The 23,188-nt window shown below is 40.6% G+C and overlaps 2 protein-coding genes across 13 annotated transcripts in view; one reads left to right on the top strand and one right to left on the bottom strand.

Moving 5' to 3' along the window:
* TMEM39A (transmembrane protein 39A) overlaps positions 1-14,906 on the top strand; it is a 29,447-nt gene extending 14,541 nt beyond the window's left edge. For both annotated transcript variants that reach the window (XM_034411173.3, XM_034411174.3), the window contains exons 4-9: positions 7,865-7,948; positions 10,424-10,578; positions 10,982-11,330; positions 12,389-12,576; positions 13,751-13,871; positions 14,081-14,906. In XM_034411173.3, coding sequence (XP_034267064.1) covers positions 7,865-7,948; positions 10,424-10,578; positions 10,982-11,330; positions 12,389-12,576; positions 13,751-13,871; positions 14,081-14,314 — 1,131 coding nt within the window. In that variant the 3' untranslated portion in view covers positions 14,315-14,906. The remainder of the gene's footprint in view (positions 1-7,864; positions 7,949-10,423; positions 10,579-10,981; positions 11,331-12,388; positions 12,577-13,750; positions 13,872-14,080) is intronic.
* The window catches only part of LOC117661898 (uncharacterized), an 86,097-nt gene continuing 69,047 nt past the window's right edge, over positions 6,139-23,188 (bottom strand). For 7 of the 11 annotated variants that reach the window (XM_060690253.2, XM_087888407.1, XM_087888409.1 and 4 more), the window contains one exon: positions 20,384-23,174. In XM_060690253.2, the coding sequence (XP_060546236.2) occupies positions 22,758-23,174 (417 nt within the window). In that variant the 3' untranslated portion in view covers positions 20,384-22,757. Of the gene's footprint in view, positions 9,706-18,399; positions 19,737-20,383; positions 23,175-23,188 lie in introns of those variants that run through there. The other 4 variants (XM_087888414.1, XM_087888415.1, XM_087888413.1 and 1 more) reach the window with 3 other exon arrangements.

Genomic DNA, 23,188 nt, shown 5'->3' with positions numbered 1-23,188 from the left:
AGGCTTTTTCAGTTTCAAGAACATAAATCCCTGAAACACGTTCAATCTTTTCTTTCTTGCCCTTGGTGATGATTAGAGGTGGGACTTTGCTTCCATCCAGGCGAATTGCCAAAATGCAGGTAACACGTACACTTTCATATCCAGTGGAGCGAATATAAATTGATGTGGCATCCCTCTGATCAATTGTTGTTTGAGCTCCTTGGCCCATAAACACTGCAGTTTCATCCATGGCAACCATGTTGGAGAGCTGGTATTTGGAAAAGTCAATGCCATCAACGAAGGACTTCAATGCAAATGCACAAGTTCAGCATCTTCCAGCTTGAACAGCGAGGTGGATCTCCTTAGAGACAGTTCATATTGCTGAAGGAAGCCATCCAGCCATTGTTGAGAGGCTTTGAATTCTTCCTGGAGAATTTGAATTCTTCCTTTGAATTCTTCCTGGGGAATAACTGTGTGCCATTGCAAGGGCAAATGTTTGAATATCAGCCCTGCGTACAACAAAAGCCTTTGCTCTCCTGTCAGCGATCCATTCAGAGATGCTGTCTTCAAGTTCAGGAAATAATGGTTGCCAACCTGATTCACACCTGCACTTAGTATTTCCCTCGTGCACCTTTTGACTGAGTTTATCATACTCTGCTCTCCATTTGCAGACCACACAGAGATCCAATATCTTCTCTTTGCAGAAAGCTGTCAGATTCTTGCCCTGACAATCCTCTATGATTCCTTTCTTTTTGTACTCGTCTGGGGGTCAAAATAAAAGTCATTTTAGATCATTAAATCCATTAATCCAAAACCTGCAATGAGGCAAAAAATGAGTTTTGCCTCATTTTACAACCTTTCCTGCCAGTTGTCAAGGGAATCACTGCAGTTGTTAAGCTACAACACGGATGTTAAGACAGTCTGGATTTCCTCATTGAAGACCCCAGATTATAACAGTCATAAATATGACATAGGTTAGGGCACGTGGGGCATGTTCCTCTCCCCTTCCCCCCCCCTCCGGTCTCACCTCCACCTCATGTGGTCTGCACAGCAAGCAACGAGGAGGACAAGTAACGTGTGGGACGCATCGCTTTGCCTCACACCATTAGGTAAGGAGAGCGCGAGGGGCACATCACTGGGCCTACCACTCTTTTTGCAGCCGCCATTAACAGATGGGGCGTGATGGCTAGGGTTGTAGGACAGGCCGCCATGGGGCTGTTCTGTGTAGATGGCAGGTGCGACCGTTAGGTAAGGGTACATGGGGCACGTTCCTCCTTCCTTTCCCCCCTCCGGCCTCGCCTCCTCACCTCGTGTTGTCTGCACGGCAAGCAACAAGGAGGCCAAGCAACACGTGGGGCGCATTGCTTGGCCTCCTGCCACTTTTGCGGCTGCAAAATTGGCCACGCTTGCTGGAGGCAGCAGCCTGAAAGGCTCCTGTGAAGCAGCTGCTTCGTGGACGGTGGGATGGCCTGCTGCGACCATCACACCATTTGGTAAGGAGGGTGCGAGGTGAGTCGCTGGGCCTAATGCTCTTTTTGCAGCCGCGATTAACAGAAGAAGGGGCCGGTGGCTAAGGTTGCAGGAGCGGCTGCCGCAAGGTTGTTCCATGTGGATGTCAGGTGCAACTGTTAGGTAAGGGCATGTGGGGCGCGTGGGGCATGTGGGGCATGTTCCTCCCCCCCTTCTCCCCCCTCCGGCCTCGCCTCCTCACCTTGTGTTATCTGCATGGCAAGCAATCAAGTCTTTGCCCTCGCAGGATCCCTGCCACTGAGATTGTTTCGTGCGAGTCTCTCCTCTTCAGTTGGTTCAGTTGGGCTTGTTGCTGACGTACCTGCCTCCCAGCTGCGTTACAACAGCCCTGCCTGTGCTGCTAGAGGCGGTAGCTGGGCTGGCAGTGGAGTTCCCCAGGCTTATGGTACTGGGGGACTTCAATTTGCTGTCACTTAGCGAATCCTAAGATACGGCTCAGGAGTTCATGGCTTCCATGACAACCATGGACCTGACCCAAGTAGTTCAGGATCCGACCCATAGGGGGGACACACACACACACTTGACCTGGTGTTTTTCTCGGGGCAGTGGAGATATGATCTGTAATTAAGGGGTATAGATGCTTTTCCCTTGTCGTGATCAGATCATTTCCTGCTGAGGTTAGACTGCAGGACACTACTCCTCCATCGCAGGGAGGCGGAGCCGATTAAGTGGTTCCGCCCCAGGCGCCTAATGGACCCTGAAGGGGAGATACCTGACTCCCTTGTCCACAGTCCGGCTGAGTCCCTGGTGGCTGCCTGGAATAGGGTAGCATCTGGGGCACTGGACCGGATTGCGCCTTTGCGACCTCTCCATGGTGGTGGATCCAGGAAAGCTCCCTGGTTTACTGAGGAGCTCCAGGAGATGAAGCGCCAGAAGAGATGTCTAGAGCGACGCTGGAGGACCAGTAACTCTGAATCTGACCGAACATTCTTAAGAGACTTTATTAGGACTTATTTAGTGGCGATAAGGGCGGCAAAATGCTCACATTTTTCCGCACTTATTGCATCCGCTGATTCGCGCCCAGCCACCCTATTTAGGGTGACTCGCTCCCTCCTTAATGCAGGGGGAGTGGAGGAGCCCTTGCAGAGTAGAGCTGAGGAGTTTGTGCAGTTTCTGTCGGATAAAGTCACTCAGATTCGGATGGACCTGGACTCTGATTGGGCAATTACGACTGAGATGACGGGGGCAAGTCTTAGTCCTATTGTGTGGGATGAATTTGAGCCTTTGACTCCTGAGGAAGTGGACAAGGCTGTAGGAGCGATGAGTTCCTCCACTTGTTTGTTGGACCCATGCCCCTCCTGGCTGGTTTTGGCCAGCAGGGAGGTGACACGAGGCTGGCTCCAGGCTTTAGTTAACGTGTCCTTGAGGGAAGGGGCCTTCCCGCAACCATTAAAAGAAGCGGTTGTAAGGCCCCTCCCCAAGAAGCTTTCCCTGGATCCAGCAGAATTAAAGAACTTTCATCCAGTCTCCAACCTACCCTTTGTGGGAAAAGTTGTAGAGAAAGTGGTGGCACTTCAGCTCCTGTGGTCATTGGAGGAAACGGATTACCTAGACCCTTTTCAGTCTGGCATCAGGCCTGGCTACAGCACGGAAACTGCCTTGGTCACGCTGATGGATGATCTCTGGCGAGCCCGAGATGGAGGTCATTCCTCCATCTTGGTGCTATTTGACCTCTCAGCGGCTTTTGATACCATTAACCATGGTATCCTTCTGGGACGACTAAGGGAGTTGGGAGTGGGAGGCACCGTGTTACGATGGTTCTCCTCCTATCTCTCTGGTCAGTCACAGTCGGTGTTGGTAGGAGGACAGAGGTCGACCCCTAGGCCCCTCGTTTGCGGGGTGCCTCAGGGCTCGGTCCTCTCTCCCCTCCTATTTAACATCTACATGAAACCGCTGGGTGAGATCATCCGATGATACGGGGTGAGGTATCAGCAATACGCTGATGATACCCAGTTGTATATCTCTACCCCGCGTCAATTCAGTGAGGTGGTGGATGTGATGTGCCAGTGCCTGGAGGCTGTGAAGGTCTGGATGGGAGTCAACAGGCTCAGACTTAACCCAGACAAGACTGAGTGGCTGTGGGTATTGCCTCCTAAAGACCATGCTGATTGTCCATCCTTGGTTCTTGGGAGGGGGAGAAACTGTCCCCCTCAGAACAGGCTCGCAATTTGGGTGTCCTCCTAGACTCACAGCTAAGATTAGAGCAACATCTGTCAGCTGTGGCTGGGGGGACCTTTGCACAGGTTCGCCTAGTGCACCAATTGTGACCCTACTTGGATCAGGAGGCTCTCCTCAGTCACTCATGCCCTTGTCACCTCACAGTTAGATTATTGCAACACGCTCTACATGGGGCTACCCTTGAAAAGTATTTGGAGACTACAGTTGGTCCAGAACGCAGCCGCGAGAGCTGTCATGGGTGCACCTAGGTACACCCACATTACATCAATTCTCCACGAGCTGCACTTACTCCCTATTGGTGTCCGGTCACAATTCAAGGTGTTGGTTATCACCTTTAAAGCCCTACATGGCTCAGGGCCAGGGTATCTTCGAGACTGCCTTCTACCGCATAGCTCTCAGCAACCGGTAAGATCCCACAGAGTTGGTCTCCTCAGGGTCCCGTCAGTTAAACAATGCCGACTGGCAGGCCCGCAGGAGAGGGCCTTCTCTGTGGCTGCCCCAGCTCTCGGGAACCAGTTACCTCCTGAGGTCCGGACCATCCCCACCCTATTGATCTTCCGAAAAGCAGTAAAGATCTGGCTCTTCCAGCAGGCCTGGGGCTGTTGATCTTGCTGTTGCGATCTGGCGAGATCCGGCCATGAATGGTGTGAATGGGTTTTAATTGTTTTTAATGGTTTAACTTTTAATGTTTTATATATATAGTTTTTAAATGCATTGTAAGCCGCCTTCAGTCTTTGGAGAAAGGCAGCATACAACTTGAACAAATAAATAAAATAAATAAATAAATAAAACCAGAGGAAATGGCGGGGACCCAGGCGCTTAATTAGGGCTTATTTTAGGGGTAGGGCTTGTTTTCAGGGAAATATGGGATATGTTTAATTATTATTTAATGTAGCATATTTTTATTTTTTTCACAATATTATTGTTCTCTCCTAATTTTGTGTCCTCAACAAATTTGAAAAACATTCCTTCCACCTCTTCAACTAAGTAATTAATAAAAATGTTGAAGATTCTTCAATTTAGGATTGAAACATACAGCTTCATACTCCGTTCTTCTTTCCAGTTTTGTATGGACTTCCTTGGCACATCTCATACTTACTAACTGGCTAGTCAGTATGTAATAAAGTAGCTTGTCAGATGTTTTCCTGAAATCTAGATGCCTGTAGTTACATTTTCCACAGTCTACTAAGGAACCTACTAATGAAAAATGAGGTAAGAAGACTCAATAGACTTGTCTCTTGAATTTTTTCCCCCAAAAGCTTAAAAATAGATTTTTATGATGATCTCTCAAGCTATAGTGAGCAATGTCAAATTAACTGATGTGGAGTTCCTTGGAGCTATTATTTTTATTTCTTCCAATTGTTTGGCATTTTATCTATTCTCTGTTTGGAGTGGATTATTTCAATGAGTGTTAGACATTCTTCTACTTATTTTAATCCAGATGCTCTCTATAGTATCACCATTCTTGTCTAGTCACATTTTATGAACTGGAAGGGTGAGAAGATCAGCTGAACAAAATTCTTGGAAGTTCTCTGTGATCTCTGCTTCTGGAATACACATATTTTATGAGCTGATAAGTCCAGTCAGCAAACTTTTGACTTTTTTAGAAATCATCTATCCTTTTTATTGTTCTATATTGTCTCTTTCTTTTGCTAAAAACCAGAGCTGTTATGTAAACATACAATTTCTAACCTCTCAGGTAATGATTGTTTTGCCTGCTTTCAGCTGAAACTCCCAACAATGCTAGTATATTTGCTGGCAGGTGAGATACCATGATCATGATAGTATTCTCTAGGCAGCTGGCCATTTGAAAATGAAACTAACTTTTAGAAAGCAGAGGAAGACTTTTAAAAAGAACTCCAACAGAGATCATCAATGGTGAAAAGAGAATCTTTTCTCTGACATCATCACAAAAATTGTCTGCAAAAATAACCCTTGCTTAACTAGAAAGCTTTTAGAATAAAGTACTTGGCAGAGGTGAAACAAAAATTGATATATTTGGTGAAATATATTTGGAAAAAGCAGGATGAAGGATTTGGGAAAAAATGAACCCCTTGCCAAGCTTTGTGCATGAAGATGGGAGTTTGGGGCTGTACGGTGAGCTGTAGCAAAAGAAATATTGTGCAGGCAGAAGAAAGACTAGATTCCACCATGGATATCACCATGTCCTAAAAGCTCAGAATCAGAGATTGAAGCTGAAAATAGGTTGGATATTTAAGATAGTAATCTAAAACATACCATAAAGTATTTACAGGAAAAAAAAGAGACTGAACAAGTCCATAGACTTGAACATGGGGGATTTCAAACATTCAGAGTGACCCAGAAGAACAGAGTTTTTTTTGAGAAAGAAGAGCTCTATAGTGAAGAGTACAATCCCAACTGCTCTTAACTAACTATAGGAAACCTTTGAAAAGTATATTTCTATGAAAGGAGATATCACAAAGTATTGACTAGAATTTTTTTTAAAATTATATTCATATTCAGAGTTTGTGAACAGAGTTGGGAACATATGTACAAGTTATTCAAATTGTGTACACAAAAAATAATGTGCATTCAAATTTGCAGATAAATATACCACATAATGGTTTTGTTGGTTTGTTTAGCTAAGGATTTATTGAAACATACAATTTGACTATGGAGTGTCTGAATTTTTGCATACAGTGGTATAGCCTGAATATTCCAAATTTCAGTTCATTAGACATTGACTTCTGTATCTGCAAATTCTTTCCAATTTTTTATCTTTTTCTAACTGCCCAAGGTGCATTGAAATGCTGCATAGAAATCTAATATACCTCTAAGTTTCTTGAGGCTTCATTTTTAAATACAGTATTAGAGATCTCATTACCAATGCAGAAATACATCATAATTTTATGTCCCTCTGGAAAAGGAACTTTATCGACTCAGAGGGAAAAAAAATTATGTCCTAGTTTTCTTTTCCAAAAGAAACAGCTTCATTTTTCTTTCTGCTTTAGAATGAGATGGCAGATACTGAATGATTTCCAGGTATATAAAGTTGAATAGCAAAACTCTTTTCTTTTTTCAAGAATGTGGCTTTGAGCAGTAGGTGACCAAAACTGTACTAGTGAAATAATGCATGTAAAACTTCAAGCACTTTGTCAATTCCAGAGGCATCCTGATTCATTCATCGGAGGAGGGGTTGTGTTAATTTCTAAGAGAGGCTTTACAAGAGGAGATACATTGATTTGTTATGTATTTCTTTTATGAGATATTGTTTAAAAAACCTTTTTCTTCCTCAAACAGCCTTTGGATGATAACAAGTATGGGGCAGATAATTCTGGAATAATCATTTATTGAGATCCTTTTTTACCTTTTTGCTAAAGGTAAAGCTACCCTTGAATCCCTACCCTTAAATGCCCACAGAATGATATGTATGTATTTATTTATTTATATCACATTAAAGCACTTTTAAAAAATTAAAAAGTACACTGTAACATTTAATACAATAATATAATAAAACAATGTTTATGATAATAAAAAGATGAAATGTGAAATGATGTGTTTGAAACACTAAATAAGCAAAGATGATGTGCTGCACAGCTTTGGAGCAACCCTGAAGCCTTTCTGCCATGCAGCCATGTAATTTTTCAATTGGTCTTTTTTCTTCTAGAACTGTTAACTTCTATGCTTATTAAAAGAAGTAAAGGCAGCTCAGTCTGCCTTCAACAAACTTTCCTCATCTGCCTGCCCCAAGTTTTCCTGCAGTAGGAATGAATGCATCAGATTATAGCAATTTAATAAGTCTTTCTTTGCTATTTTTCTTTTTATCTTGGGCAAGTTCACTGTAGCCTCTTGGGATGGAGATGTGGGAGGATGAGCTCCTCCTCCTCACCCAGTTATATGGCAAACTGATGGGTGTTTTTATCTGTGGTATTTTGCTTTTTCTTAAGGAGTGGAAGTATACATGTATATATAGAATGCCCATTTCTGTATTCTCCTTTCTGTGCAGTATTTGTAAGTCTAATGCTTCCTTTGTATCTGAATATGCTTAACATGACCCTTTCTCTTCCTTGTTTTTTTGGCTGGCTAGCAGTTATTCACAGTGTTTCCTGATTCTTCCCTATAGGAACTTCCATGCTTCTACTATATCAGCTCAGCACCTCCTGCCTTTCTGGCCTCTCCTTCACCCTGGTGAATACCCTCTTCTTTTCTCCTTTAGAACTTTCACCTCATTGATTATCACCTGGCCGCATTCATCACAGTGATGTTGGCACGGAGGCTTGTATGGGCCCTCATCTCTGAGGTAATGATGATGATCTTTTCCAGTTTCAAGATACTCTAAATGAGCTAGTATGTCCCGTTTTTTTGGGGGGGGGGTTGGTAGTTCTCTTTTCACCTATCCACCTTCAGTAAAACATCTGTGTTAATGTTACAGGCCGTCCTCGGGTTATGACAGCAATTGGGACTAGGATTGCCATAGCTGAGCAGTTCAGTCATAAAGCATGACATGTGACCTCATCACTTAGTGACAGCAATTCTAGATATTCACAATTGCTGTCATAACCCCAAGACAAATGAGTTGTTAAAGAGGGAAGAGGCAAGAATCTCAGGTAAGTATGCATGCAATGGGTATGGGAGTCCTGGAAGAGCGGGTTCAGGACATGCACGAGTCATGGGAGAGCCAGCAGGGTCTGCACGGGGGGAGAGGGGTTGCTCTGGGCAAAAGAAAAGTGGGAGTGACTTACCAGAGCAACTTGTGATCTTTCTTGTCAGCTTCCCCATTGATTTCCTTGTGGGAAACCAGCAGGGAAGGTCACAAATGGCAGTCATGACAGCGGCTCCCTGTAATGTAGCACTTAGATTATGATTACATCACTATGAGGGTGGTATGATAGGCAGAACCTCAAGGACTGGTCTATGTCCATTTTTTTCAACATCGCTGTAACTCAACTGTGTCAGTGAACAAATGGACATAAACCAAGAATTAAGCCTGCATTAAAATTAAAGTTACCGGATTACTTATGAAGCTGCTTTGCTTCGGATAAATGTTTGTAAAGTATCCAAAGTTATAGCTGATTGTAACTTATACAGTAGACAATGCCCTCAGCTTCCATGTTATTACAGCAGCATATTGAGCAAAGTTAAAAGTTATTTCAGGCAAGATTGATTGCAGGGGTCCTTGGTGCTCTCTGAACTTGGTTCTTTCCTTAAAGATGTTTTATTACCCAAAGGTAACATCATCAGTGCTAGTAAAGAGTGGGGTTTGTTCTTAGTTTATATTGATTGTGCACAATATTAAATTGATTTTAGGAATAAATGTTTAAGTCTCATCATGTTTACAGAAAGATAATTTTTTTAGACTAGAAATAAAATGTTCTTCTGGTAAGGATGAAAGTGTCTCCTAGAGGCCTATATGAAAAGTTATTTGTATGCACAAGCATTTTGAGTTGGGCTTCATACCACAAATCCAAGCCACCTAGAATGCAGATAGGATTGAATATATTGTCTATCACAATTGCAGTACTTGAATCTCATTTCATTTTATAGCAGAAGTAGTTTTCGCTTGAAGATGATACTTTTATGGGATAGGGTGGGATACAATGTCCTGCTTTCAATCTGCACGGCATTTCAGTCTAAAGCAGGGGTGTCAAACTCAAGGCCTGCAGGCCGGATCCAGCCTGTGGGGCGCTTACATCTGGCCTGCGGGGCCGATCTGGAAATAGCAAAGGTCTGGCCCACGATGCCTCTGCTAGCAAAAATGGGGCACAGGCAGAGCAACACCCCCCCCAAACAGCTTTTGGCCTCCAGAGTGGTCCAGGAGGCTGTCCAGGCTCAAAACGGGGCCTCCAGAGTACTGCAGGAGGCTTTCCTTGACTCAGAAGGTTATAAAAGGGAGGAAAAGTAAAATATTTTACCTTTCAGGCTTTGCAGGATTCTGCTACTAGCCTATATCAATAATTTATAATTCTAGTCTTCCTGTGGAGTCAGTTTCTTGATCTGGTCTCTCTCTCATAAGGTGATCAAGTAGATCTTTTATTTTCATGTCTGTGAAATGACACCCTAGAGAGGAAGAGCAGAGAACATTTCCCTTGAGTCATCGAGAGGGAGTATTGACCAAAATCACAGAAATGTACGCCTCCCTATTTTTATAAGTTTATAAAACCATGTCTGCGGAGGTACAGTTCTGTGTCATGCCCACCATGGTCACACCCACCATGGCCACCCCACACACCCCCTGGCCCTCCAAGATCAAACCCAATCCTGATGTGGCTCTCAATGAAATTGAGTTTGACACCCCTGCTCTAAAGTGTTGACTTCGCCAGGACTGAAATATTTGGAACTCTTTGGGGGTTTTCTGCTTTTCAATGGAAGAAATTGGCCAGTATTCTTTTTTTAAGGGATTCTTATGGTATTTATTCTATTACTTAAATTCCCATATCCTCCCCAACTTTAAAACATTAAATTGTTCCAGGTACATTGGTTTCAGGTGGTCCATGCCCAAACTCAAAGCATGTATGTTTTGAATGTTTTGGTCTGTAGATACAATGAAGCAGGACTGTTCTGCTTTGGTACAGTAGAGGCAAACCTGATTCAGATTTAGTAGTAAGAGAAGGACAAAGCAAGGAAATTGTTGCTGGCAGCTGAAGGAATACATTTCCATGTCCAGCTTGCTTTTTTTTTTTTTTTTTTTTGACTCTGAACTAGAACATCTTTGAAACATTTGTGGGATATGTGAGGGAAGACTGTGGAGCTGATGAAATTCTGGGTTTAACTGCAGGCCTCGCAGATGGGTACTTCATCAATGATTCACGATATGGCATTGATTCTGGCACGTCTAGTTCTACTCACCCTTTGTGTATGGGTGCTCTGCTGGACCTTGGTCAACCTTTTCCGCAGCCATTCTGTCCTCAATCTCCTCTTTCTTGGCTACCCGTAAGTATCCTTACCTTTTGTCCTGAATGAACAATTCCAATTGTATTGGAGAGGGTACAAGAAACTATTTTGACAAATGAAGTCTGGGTATAGAACAGTAGCTTCAAAGCTACTTTTTGAATTTTTGAGGAAAAATCATAAGGGAAGATTTGTCTGTTTCAGAACAATTTTTCCTGTTAATGTCTTTTATATATCAAACTTTAATTAATCAGGAGACACTCAGCCCATCAACTTCATACAAGATCTGGATGAACAAGAGGAAGAATCATATCAAATTGAATAGAAAAATGAGATAAACAATTATCTGAGAAGCTACAATTCTCAATAGAAAATTCTGTCTGATATTCATAAATGAGATGTGTCACAGGTTATAATCTTACCCTGTCTTTTTTTTCTTTTTCAGGTTTGGTGTCTATGTTCCATTGTGCTGCTTCCACCAAGATAGTAGAAACCAGCCTCTTTCAACAGACTGCAGCTATTTAGTGCAGGATCAACTAGTGGATGATAGTGCCTCAGGGGTTGGCAGTCTTGTGAAGCCCAAAGATTTATTTTCTCTCCTGAGAGAATCTGTCAAAGAACAGTTCAACCCCACTGTGACCACTCCGACGCACAGCTGTCCCTTGTCCCCAGATCTCATTCGCAATGAAGTGGAGGGCCTCAAAGCAGATTTTAACCGCCGAATCAAGGAAGTTCTGTTCAATTCCCTCTTCAGTGCCTACTATGTGGCATTTCTGCCACTATGCTTTGTGAAGGTAGCTGTTCTTGGATTACTTTACTATTATTATTAGTGCCACTCCACCTCCTGAAACTTGCCTGTGGATTGTTGGGGCAATGGACTTCTGGTTAATTCCCCTTTTCTCTGTCTCCCCTTTGGCAGCCTGGATGGCGGAGTGTAGCTGCATCTGGAGTGCCCTAGTATTGCTCCCCGTTGGAGGATAGGTATTGCCATACATGTAGTGCCCCTGTGGTTTTCCCAGTCCTTTTTCCATCTCATTTACTAACCCTGTCCTCTTTTTCAAGACAATTATAACATGATTCTATTTTGTGCCATAATATACACTTGGTGCTAAATTGAGATCCTAACTGAACAATATCCAGATTATCAGCACTAAGACTTCAAATCAATCCAATTAGAATTGGGCAAACTAATGGGATCAATGCATAGATTTCAGAAACTATTCAGAATAATATAATTCTAAAGGCAGAAATACAGGACTTACAGTTAACTTAGATCTGTTTTTGAATAACAATGTATGTTGAATCTATCATTTTACTATGGAATCCATAAGCACACATTTGTGTGAGCACTTTTTAGAAAGCTCAGGAAATTACATAGGAGTTGTAAGACAAGAAAGTGTGCAGAGAATGTATGTAATGCATTAAAATAGTCAGAAGGAAATGCCCAAGTTCCCCTAACTTACTAGCCTTGCAGTTTATAAGGAATCGTGGAAGTACCAGGGCCTGAAAAAGGAATTGAAGAGTATGTGGAAAGGAAAAGCCAAATTGGTACTAGTGGTGGTAGGAGAGAGCACTTGGATCTATAAATCCTAAACTGGGAGAGTGGTTCCAACAGATCCCAGGAACAACATCAGAGCTCTCTCCCCAGGAGAGTGTAGTGCTAGGAAGACTTAAAGATACTGTGAAGAACCCTCACATTCCAAAATCTCTGGAAGAGGACCCGAGATTGAGAATAAATTCTGCCCCCATAGGAGTGAGAAGGGAATTTTTATGCGTGTGTATTATTGCAGAACACCATTGCTTCTGAGAGAGTTGGGATGCTCTCATTAATTTATTCTCTGGTTTCTTACAGAGCACTCAGTATTACGATATGCGCTGGTCATGTGAGCACCTCATTATGGTTTGGATCAACGCTTTTGTCATGCTCACCACACAACTGCTTCCTCCCAAGTATTGTGACTTGCTACACAGATCAGCTGCTCACTTGGGCAAGTGGCAGAAGCTGGAACATGGTTCATATAGTAATGCCCCTCAACACATGTGAGTTTGTGATCAGAACACTTTTTTTCTAGGGCTGTAGGAATTTCAGAAAGACTTATCTTTGTAAGCTGTGCTTATTGACGTTTCCAAGGCTTATGTTTTCTTATTATAAGTTGCATTTTCATATATAAGATTCACTGCTAGCAGAACATGGTTTTGATAGGTTTTTGTGTCATACTTTTCACAAAGTTAGCTAGCTTACTAAAGTTCAAATGCAGAAATAGTGTAATTTCTAGGTCTACATGCCAAACAAAAACTGCTAAAGACACTCTTTCTAGTAAACACTTTAGAAGACCAGTGCCAACTCCAAGAACACTCCATGGCTCTTGCGTTTTGATCATTCAGATCCAATTTCAACTTTACCTACTTTCAAACTTTGAGTGATCAGCAATTTTATCCTTGCAATCACCATAAAAGCCTTCCAACATTCCATGCAACTGAATGGACTGAACTGAAGATGGCTCAGTCATCTTCCTGACTGCAAACTCAGGCAGGCAGGACATTTGTTCATTAAAAGACAGTCTCTTATAAATATTTAACGATTGTTGAAAAAGAAAGAAAAGTATTGTAAGTTAAAAGAAAAATTGGGGGGAGGGCTGAGGTACATATTACGGGGGGAAACCATACAAATTCTATGCACCCCTAAAAGAAACTCCTACGGCTTGAATAGATTCCTGGGATGGAAACCATAATTTGAGCATATAGTAGAAGCTTTTAATAGAAAGCAGTTGGATTTGCTGATTGTCCATTGTTTAAAATATTTAAAAAGCATGCAAAATAAATATCATTATAAAACGTTAATAGGTTACCAAGAATTTTTGCATAGTGCAACTGGTAGTAGAGAATTTTTATCAAATTTGAATGAGAGAAATACATTTAACACTCAAAGAAGGAACGTTCAGTGATTTCTTAACAGTGAACAGACAGGAGTGGTTACCCCTAGTTTAATTTAATTTGAGTTAGAATACTAGGTGTCATTTGTCTACTGGCCTACCTAATTTAGGATATCCATTTCTACTGAAATCTCTGCTATGTTTCTTGAACAAAGATAAAAGTTCTAAAACTAGAGAAGTTTAAATATAAGGCATATACAAAAGCATTCGCATTTATTTAATGAAAGTATTCATCTGGTTTTGCTTTCTCATAATAATGAAATCTTTTTCTTTGTCCATAGCTGGTCTGAGAGCACAATATGGCCACAAGGAGTGCTGGTACGACATAGTCGATGTTTATATAAAGCGGTGGGACCTTATAACGTAGCTGTGCCTTCAGATGTCTCTCATGCTCGCTTTTATGTAAGTATATAGTGGATTATTGAGGATCTGGGAAGAAAATACTTCCTACCATGAGATAAAAAGATTTCTGTTCTTTTACAACAAATCATTAATGACTAGCATAGGTTGGAGGAACTTAATGTCTTGTAAATAAAATGTGGTTCTTTCTTGTATTCAGAGATAATGCTACTAATAAGTTCTATAAACACACACTTTGTTTCCTTTTCTAGTTCCTCTTCCACCATCCCTTACGGCTTCTCAATCTGCTGATTCTCATAGAAGGCAGTGTGGTCTGTTATCAGCTCTACTCCCTGCTTCGCTCAGAGAAGTGGAACCATACACTCTCCATGGCTCTGATACTCTTCTGTAACTACTATGTCTTATTTAAACTCCTGAGGGACCGAATAGTATTGGGCAAGGCCTATTCTTATCCACTCAACAGCTATGGGTTAAAAGCCCATTAGTCATCTGAGGAAGGGAAGGATATTTTCATACAGTTATATTTTTTTCCTTGCAACTGTTTATAAATATTTAAAAAATATTTTATATTTTGTATACTACTGTTTTTTGTGGGGTAGGGAAGGGCCAAGTGGCAGTTAAATGTCACTTTATAAACAAGGTTATTTTATATAAAGACATCATTGTGTATATACTGTATATCAACATATATCTATGTGAAGCAAGAGCATTGTATGTGTGGTCCCTTTATCTACTGTGCATGCAGGTTAGCCATCATAAAACCAGCAGTTTTATGTATAGGACTTACCTATTTGCTATACATCCAGCCAAAGGTGGCCATTGCTTACAGTTGTGGACAAGACATGGGCAACTTCCTGGATCCCTTTTTATGGTCACTGATTTTTTAAAAGATCATGCCACCAAAAAAAAAACCTTGCCAAAAATGTTATGTTTAAAGCATTGAAATGGTAATGGTGTGCTTCAGTTTGTTTTAAACTTCTTTACATGACAAAGCTCCAGCCCCCTCACATTTAAAGAATAATTTTAGTAACACCTTCAAGCACATAGAGCAATAAAATAAAATATTATTCAACATCACATGGTGCAATAGCCAAAAGTATATTTTGCACATTATTGAGCTATACAGGTAAACTTCAAGTTACAAAAGTAATGGAGTCTGTCAATTACATTTATAACTCAAGGATTCGTAGGAGTGAATCACGTAACTTGAGCATGATCATTCCCTGCTTTTGCTCACCCGTTCACTAATCAAATGTGTGGGTCGTTAAATGCACATGGTATCTCAGGGTAGGGAAGGCTATGGGGAGGCTTCCCCTGTTCCATCCTGCCATGCTGGATGGAAAGATCTGTCTCCTCTCTGCTGCAATTTCTTTGCCTTTGAGGGAGAGGAGAGCAGGATGATTTCCATCCCAGCGTCCGGTTGGCTTACAAATGCTTTTTGCACTGAGAGTGAAATGTTCTGGAGGGGGGGGGGTGGGGGGGGAAGGTTATCGCATGCAACTTCTCTGCAAAAGCGGATGGGTGCCTGAAGTCGCACGCAATCACACTCCCCCAGAACATTTCACTCCCAGCGTGAAAAGCACTTGCAAGCCTACCAGATGCTGAAAGCACCGCAATTTCTCTCCCAGCGTCCGATCACCTTGCAAATGCTTTTCACGCCAACAATGAAATATTCTGGGGGTTGTGATCTCGCATGACTTCAGGCACCCATTCTCTGCAAAAGTGGATGGGTGCCTGAAGTTGCACAAGATCATGGCCACCAGAACATTCCACTCTCAGCATGAAAAGCATTTGCAAGCCAATCAGATGCTGGGAACGAAATCTTCCTGCTCTCCTCTCTCTCAAAGGCAAAGAAACCACAATAGACAGGAGACAGATCTTTTCAAGGTCCGGCATGGGGGAGGGTGGGTTAGGATGAAAGTTGCAGTGCCTCTGCAGTCATTCGTAAGGGCTAACAACTGCCATGGTGCTGCAACATTCATAATTTCAGGACTGTTGTAAACGCTTGGGGGTGTTATGGTGTAACTTCAAATGGTCACTAAGTGAACTGTCAAAACTCGAGGATTACCTGTATTCTCAAATGACATGTGATGTCCAGCTTGCATGGGATTCCTTAGTAGGCAAGGAAGGAAGATAAAATAATTTAGCACACCTTTTATATTAGTATTTAACAGAATAACAAAGTTGGAAAGGATCTTGGAGATCTTCTAGTCTAATCCCCTGTTCAAGCAGGAGATCCTATACCATTTCAGGTAAATGTCCAGTCTCTTAAATCCTCCAATGTTGGAGTACCCAGAATTTCAATGTTGTACTGCATCCTTAAAGGCTGTTTTACATTTTATATAGAATTGGAATTTTAAAACACTGGTTGTTTCCTTTTTTTATTATAATCACAGATAAACACAAGTTTTTAATACTTCGTTCTGCAGCAGAGTGACCCAAGTGGGGCACATGGTCATTTTCGTTGGCAGTTTTTTTAATTAAAAATAATTAAATGAGACTGGCCTCTGCAAACTACTAGCCTTGAGTAACTTCTAAGAATGTTCAATACTCTTAAGGCATCTAAGAAAGCAAGTTTAGTCCCTCTTTTTGAAGGTATATCCGTAGGCCCAGAAATAGGGATGAAAGCGTTCTGTGATCTGAATGTTTTGTGACTGACCATAACAGCTATTTTGTGAAAACATTCAGTCAGTTCTGTGAATTAAGAGTTACCAAATGTGAACAGTGAACATGTAGAGGGTTACAAGATGGCAACACAAAATTGGATAGCACTCCTACCTCAGCCTCTCAGATTTTACAGCCTGGATCAGATAACCTGTCTTGGAATGCCAGCTAAACCTTCTGCCACATAACAGTTGCCTCTCCCTTGCTTTAATGAATTTTTTTACATGTCTCTGGTTAAGATTAGACTTTGGACAGATGACAGGGTGCACAGAATATGAGCCCTATAGAACTGCAGAGCAACATATGAGAACTAAACTACAGCTTTTTCTAACAGGAGTATGTTAAGCATCTTATCATTTTTTTCCAAAGTGAAAAGAATATAGACAATTTGGGAATGAGGATTAAGTCCTCCTCTATAGTAGTTTATGTATGCAAAATCTTAATCTTATTTATTTTCTTTAATGGAATGACAAGCGTGACAATAATTGCTTTTACTTATTTATAGATGCTCTGTTGCTTCTTTTTCTGGGGTATATTCTTGGCCATACTACATTGTGCCAAAATGTTTAGTACAAAATAAAATCCATGCACAGAAACAAAAAAACCTACAGAAATACCACTTGAAATACGTAAAAGAGCAGGAAAAACAATGTTGTAAGAGATTGGGAATCCTTTCTGGATGCCCTTGTCCCAGTACTTTTACAAAATTCGACAATAATAAAAAACTCTTAAGTTTTCTAATACAGGTAGTGCTCGACTTATGATCACAATTGAGCCCAAAATTTTTGTTGCTAAGTGAAACATTTGTTAAGTGAATTTTGCCTCATTTTATAAGGCAAACACTTGCCACAGTTGTTAAGTGACTCTGCAGTTGTTACTGTATTTTTCGGAGTATAAGACGCACCAGAGTATAAGACGCAGCTTAGTTTTTGGGGAGGAAAATGGGGGGGGGGAGAGAAATCTGCCTACCAGGTATTCATCTGGCTAGCGTCCTTAATCTGGTCAGTTTCAGCACATTAGTTTGCTGGTTTTTATCCCCTGCTTGTGGATTAAAAAAACAGCTTCTAAAGCACAACTGATCTTTGGAGAGAGAAACAATGAGAAAAACAGGCAAACCACGGAGATCGCTTCACTCGCTAGCGCCTTATTAGGATTGAAAAAAAACCACAGCTGAGAGTCGGAGGGAGCAGGCAAAGTGCTTCACTCACTAGTGCCTCCTTAGGGCTGAAAAAAAGCTTCACAGCTGAGAGTCGGAGAGAACAGGCAAAGCAGGGAAGATCGCTTCACTGAAAAAGCTTCTAAAGCACAGCTAAGAGTCGGAGGTAGATTGCTTCATTCGCTAGTGCCTCGTTAGGGGTGAAAAAAAGCTTCGAAAAAGCTACATTCAGAGTATAAGACGCACCCAAATTTTCAGCCTCTTTTAGGAGGGAAAAAAGTCTGTCTTATACTCCAAAAAATACGGTAAGTTAGTAACATGGTTAAGTGAATCTTCCCTGTTGGCTTTGCTTTTAAGAAGAAAACAAAAGGTGATCATATGATCCCGGGACACTGCAACCGTCATAAATATGAGTCAGTTGCCAAGCATCCAAAGTTTGATCATGTGACTATTGGGGTACTGCAATGGTCATAAGAGTGAAAAATGGTCATAAATCACTTTTCTCAGTGCCATTGTAACTTTGAACAGTTAGTAAATGAATTGTTGTAAATTGGGGACTACCTGTATACGAAGGGCTTTATATTTACCTTATACCAAAATACTTTAGTTAGGTTGAAGAACAGAAAGGCTTTTCTAGGAAACGAGTCTTACTCTTATCATTTTAACAATATACCATTATCAAGTAGGACCAGCTTGTCAGTCACAAATTTTGTGAACATTACAAAGGAATGGATAAAGGAGGATAGCTACTTGCTTTTACAGAAGTTTATGCCCTCATATTGTTCAATTTAACATTAATTTGAGACCACCGCTCCTAAACTCAAGAAAACCTGCACAATCTCTGTATTCCCTCCTCCCATTCATTGAATACTGTTGTATGAGGTAAGGCTGAAAAAAAACACTAGTTTCTATTATTTTTACTATTCAATGAAATATCTACTGAGAATGTGGTTCCATATCCAAATCCAGGGTTTATCCACCGATAATTTCAAAACCAAAAGTCAGCCTAATCTGGTGATTATTATGACAATATTGCAACTATTCTAAGATTATTTCTGAAAAAATTATCATGTCTTCAGTATTGTTTGCCCTAAGGATAGCTTGGTTTAGAATGATAATGTGTATGTTATTTCCATGGCTTAAATACTATTTTGAGGCATGTCCAAACTTCAAGTTTAGAATATTAAATCTTTGGAAAACTGTCACATCAATCCTGAGAATGGTCACATTCACATGATCAGGAAAAGAAATGGCATTTTCCAGAGTTTTCTGAATATTGTATTAATTTTATTTCAAACTCGGATAAATGAACAAATCCATTGCATGAAATTTTGTATTAATGATGGTGATGCCAATTAAGAGGCATCTCAATATTTTCCATCATATTTTCTGAATCAATTGCTTTCTATCACTTTGAAAAGGAGCATGGATGCACAAGCCTAGTAAAATGATTTGCTTTCATTGTGGCACAAGAAATTAACATTCTGTTGAAGTATAAAGAAATATAATTGTGCAATATCACTAGAGGGTATATATTGTTAGTTTTTTGTCACAGTTGGGTTTAAAAAAAATCTGTAAATGTCCATCACCCTGTCTAAGAAAGTATTTTCCATGCAAGAAACATATCAAGAATACTATGCCATTATATATACATGCTGAATGCAAATGTCACATACAGTATTTAAAATGCATTCAAACAAATTGTATCTGAATAGAATCTGCTCAATCACAAAACTCTGCAATATCTGAATGTATTGGTATCAGTATAAACTATAAACACTGCAGACACCTACAGCACTGTACATCTTTTAGTAAGTTACTGTTTCGTTCCAATTTAATTTTCTCTGCATTTTTTAATGGGAGCTAGTGAATCTGTCCTGAAAAGCTTTCTAACTGTCTTCCCTTAAGCCATTCATACTTTAAACAGACAACTGTATTGGAACTGGAAATGTTAAGGAATTTTGAAGCTAGCCATATTATCTCAGAATATCATAGTAAATTATTGGTTTTGCTGGTGTACCACGAAATTGCTCCAGTTTCAGGCCTATTTGGAACAACAACGCTTCATTCCACCACTTTGTCATCATCTGTGAAAAAAGCAGCAAGATACCTATGAAAAACTGCTGAGATACTGTACCTTATCAGAATATACGTGGGAAGGGGCAGAGTTGCTATAAGCTCATTTGATCTCTGGCTGTAAAAAGAGCTTAGAGACATTGGATGTAAAACAAGTAGGACCAAAGGAGAATTAGACAACCTTGAAAATAATTACTACAATTATTCATTGGAATAATTACAAAAGTGCTTTCTCAAAGTACAGGAAATCGTTAACTAACAACAATTCGCTTAGTGATCGTTCAAAGTTACAACAGCTCTGGAAAAAATGACTTATGACCACTTTTCACATTTATGACCATTGTAGCATCCCCATGGTCATATGATTTACATTTGGATGTTTGACAACTGACTCACATCTATGGCGGATGCAGTGCCTGGGGTCATGTGATCACCATTTGCAAATTTCTGACAAGTCAATGGGGAAATCAGATTCACTTAACCATGTTACTAATTTAACAACTGCAGTGATACATTTAACAAAGGTGGCAAGAAAAGTCATAAAATGGGGCAAAACTCACAAATTTCTCACTTAGCAACATAAATTTTGGGCTCAATTGTGGTCATAAGTTGAGTACTACACATATTATATATTTTAACCAATAACAAAAGCACACAATTTAAAATTCACAGGCTATACAGTATATTTATTACATCAGCATGTACAGGGATAAGTTTTTCAGTGGAAACCAACATTTTTTTCAAAACTGGAAATGCAAAAATAACTGGAAAATAGGTCTTCTATTGAAATAAGAGGCTCGTGCAAGCTGTCCCATTAATAAGCAGAATTCTGGAGAAAGACATAGAGATCTTTTTATTTTTAAATCATCTTCCAGGCTCCAGAATAAGGGCATTAGAAGAAATGTTTTGTGGGTAAACAAAAGGAGGCTTTGCATTAGGAACCAGTGGCCCAGGTTTTCTAAAAGTGTATGGATTAAAATCAACATTTTTCTCTGGGCTCAAACCAAACCAAGTCACCAAAATATAATCAGAATACCTTATTTCAACTGGAATTTCCAGAGTTATATTTTGGAAAACTAAATATTGGACCTTCTTTAAAGGCATTATAATAAGTACAGAACACCCTTCCTTACATAATAGAGGCAAAGTGATTTCCAGATTTCAATCTTGTAAAAGTCCCACACTCAGGAAGTTCAATTGTATGTTAATTAGTTTAGTCCAGCTGGTGTGTATCATGTACTCTGAACAGAGATTTATTTTGAGAGAAAAGCATAAAATATCTGGGGCGGGTTTCAAAACCCATCGCTACCGGTTCGCTCATGAGCGTGCATGACGTTTCTGCACATGCACAGAAGCGTCTGGGCGGCTTCCACCTCCATTACCGGTTCGCCCAATCCAGGGCGAACCAGTAGCAACCCACCACTGAAAATATCCTATAAAATAGGACTCCTCTAGGTGCTCTGTGTAGCCTATTTGTTCTTTTTAAAATTCTTACTTCCCAAAGAGTAAACCAGGGATTTAAGAAAACAGAAAAGGAAAAGTCTAAGCCTCCCATCCTTTTCCAGTCTGATAGCTCTAACCTGATCAATTCACACACTTAAAAAATAAAGAAATGACAACTAGCTACCTACTGCATAGATGGTTGGAATGCTATCAAAGGTGGAAGCCCTGATATAATTTTCATTTATTTATATCCCATCTTTAGTATTTTTACAAATAAGGCAGTGAACATAACCAATACACCTTCCTCCTCCTACTTTCCCAACAAACCTTTGAGGTGAGTAGATCTGAGAGAGACTGACTGGCCCAAGATCACCCATTTGGCTTTCATGGCTAAGGTAAGACTAAAACTCTGATCTCCCACCTTTTAGCCTGACACCTTAACTACTAGACCAATGATGTCAAACTTGCAGCCCTTGGGCTGGATGCGTCACGCGCTGGCCACGCCCACCCATTTTAGTGAAGGAAAAGTCACATACGTCATGTGACTACAACATGACGCCACAAGTTTGATACCCCTGCACTAGACCAAACTCACTCTCATTACAATGCAAAGCCATTGGATCCTAGATTATCTGATATTGGAAATTACCAATAGCTCAGGCCAAGATGGGGTTGGTTATGCATATATCATACATGTAGTCAACTACAGAATTATGGTCGTAAGTCATGCTAATAATTAATTGGACTGCAACATGACCACGACCAATTTTACAATGTTTTCAATGTTTTTGCAGTGGTTATTGATCAATCAATAATCACAATCATTAAGTGAATCCTTTGTCTACAATGGCTGTTTTTTGCTGGTAACTGGAAATACCAGTTTCTGGCAAAAAATATAAACTACAGTCACATAATGCTGCAAATGGTTGTAAATGTGGGCCAGTTGCCAGATGTCCAAAGTGCAATTACTTGACTGCAAGGAGTGGTGGGCAGCCAACTGTCAGAATTTTGAATCCAAATAGTCTTGGACAGATAGCCTTGGGAAAATTGGTTGTACATTCGAATGAATGCTAAGCAACGGGCTATAAGGACTACTTATAAACTTTTGTTAGTATATATTTGAAACAAAATTGGTCATAGCTTATGCATGAATGTTTGAGTGGGTACTTTTGTCAAAACATTAGGAATGCCAGGAATGCTATGGTATGTTAACTCCCTTTCTAGGTGATGGACAACTTCCCAATTTCCCGTTTTCGAAATCCATACTATATTAAAAAGATTTCTTATTACACAATAGGATACACTTAGAGCAACCTGCCACATAAGACACAGAATACCTCAATATCATTTCTGTAAACTATAAACTTCTGTAATAGAAAGCAGACATCTTTCTATTTTGAAAAGTTGTTAAGCAAACAAATAGAATAGTTGAGTCTCATTCTAAATAAAAGGCATCAGTATTTAATATTTGACTAAATAATGCAGTTTTATTTGCTCCCCTGAATTTGCAAAAGATGGAAGATCTATGTGAATTTCAGTAGGATTTGGTAGAAATATAAAACATATTTCCACCATCTGTGATTATTGGCCTAACAAGGGCTAGGAAGGAATATGGCCACATCTGAGGAAGATTCAGAAATTGAAAAAAAAAAGAAATTGGATGAATATAGGTCCGTGATGGCGAACCTATGGCACACATGCCAGAGGTAGCATGCAGAGCCCTCTCTGCTGGCACGTGCGCCGTCGCCCCAGGTCAGATCTCCGTGGCATTTCTTTCGTAAGCTTTTGTTTCCCTGCAGACGCCGAAACAGAAGCTCACAAAAGAAAAAGATCTTACCTCTTGCCGCACTGCCAGTGTTGGGATGCCCCGCCTCCCACCGGCCAGCTGGTCTTCTGGTCTCTGCTGCGCATGTCCATGTATGCATACACCATGTTCGCACACATTTGCGAGTGCACGCACCTTTCAGTTTGGGCATGTGCGCACACACAGTTTGGGCACTCGGTATCTAAAAGATTCACC

Source organism: Pantherophis guttatus, chromosome 2 (assembly GCF_059756535.1).
Source record: "Pantherophis guttatus breed Tessera chromosome 2, ASM5975653v1, whole genome shotgun sequence".
Classification (NCBI taxonomy): Eukaryota; Metazoa; Chordata; class Lepidosauria; order Squamata; family Colubridae; genus Pantherophis; species Pantherophis guttatus.
Note: the sequence above shows the minus strand (reverse complement) of the source record. Positions and strands in the feature narration are given on the sequence as shown.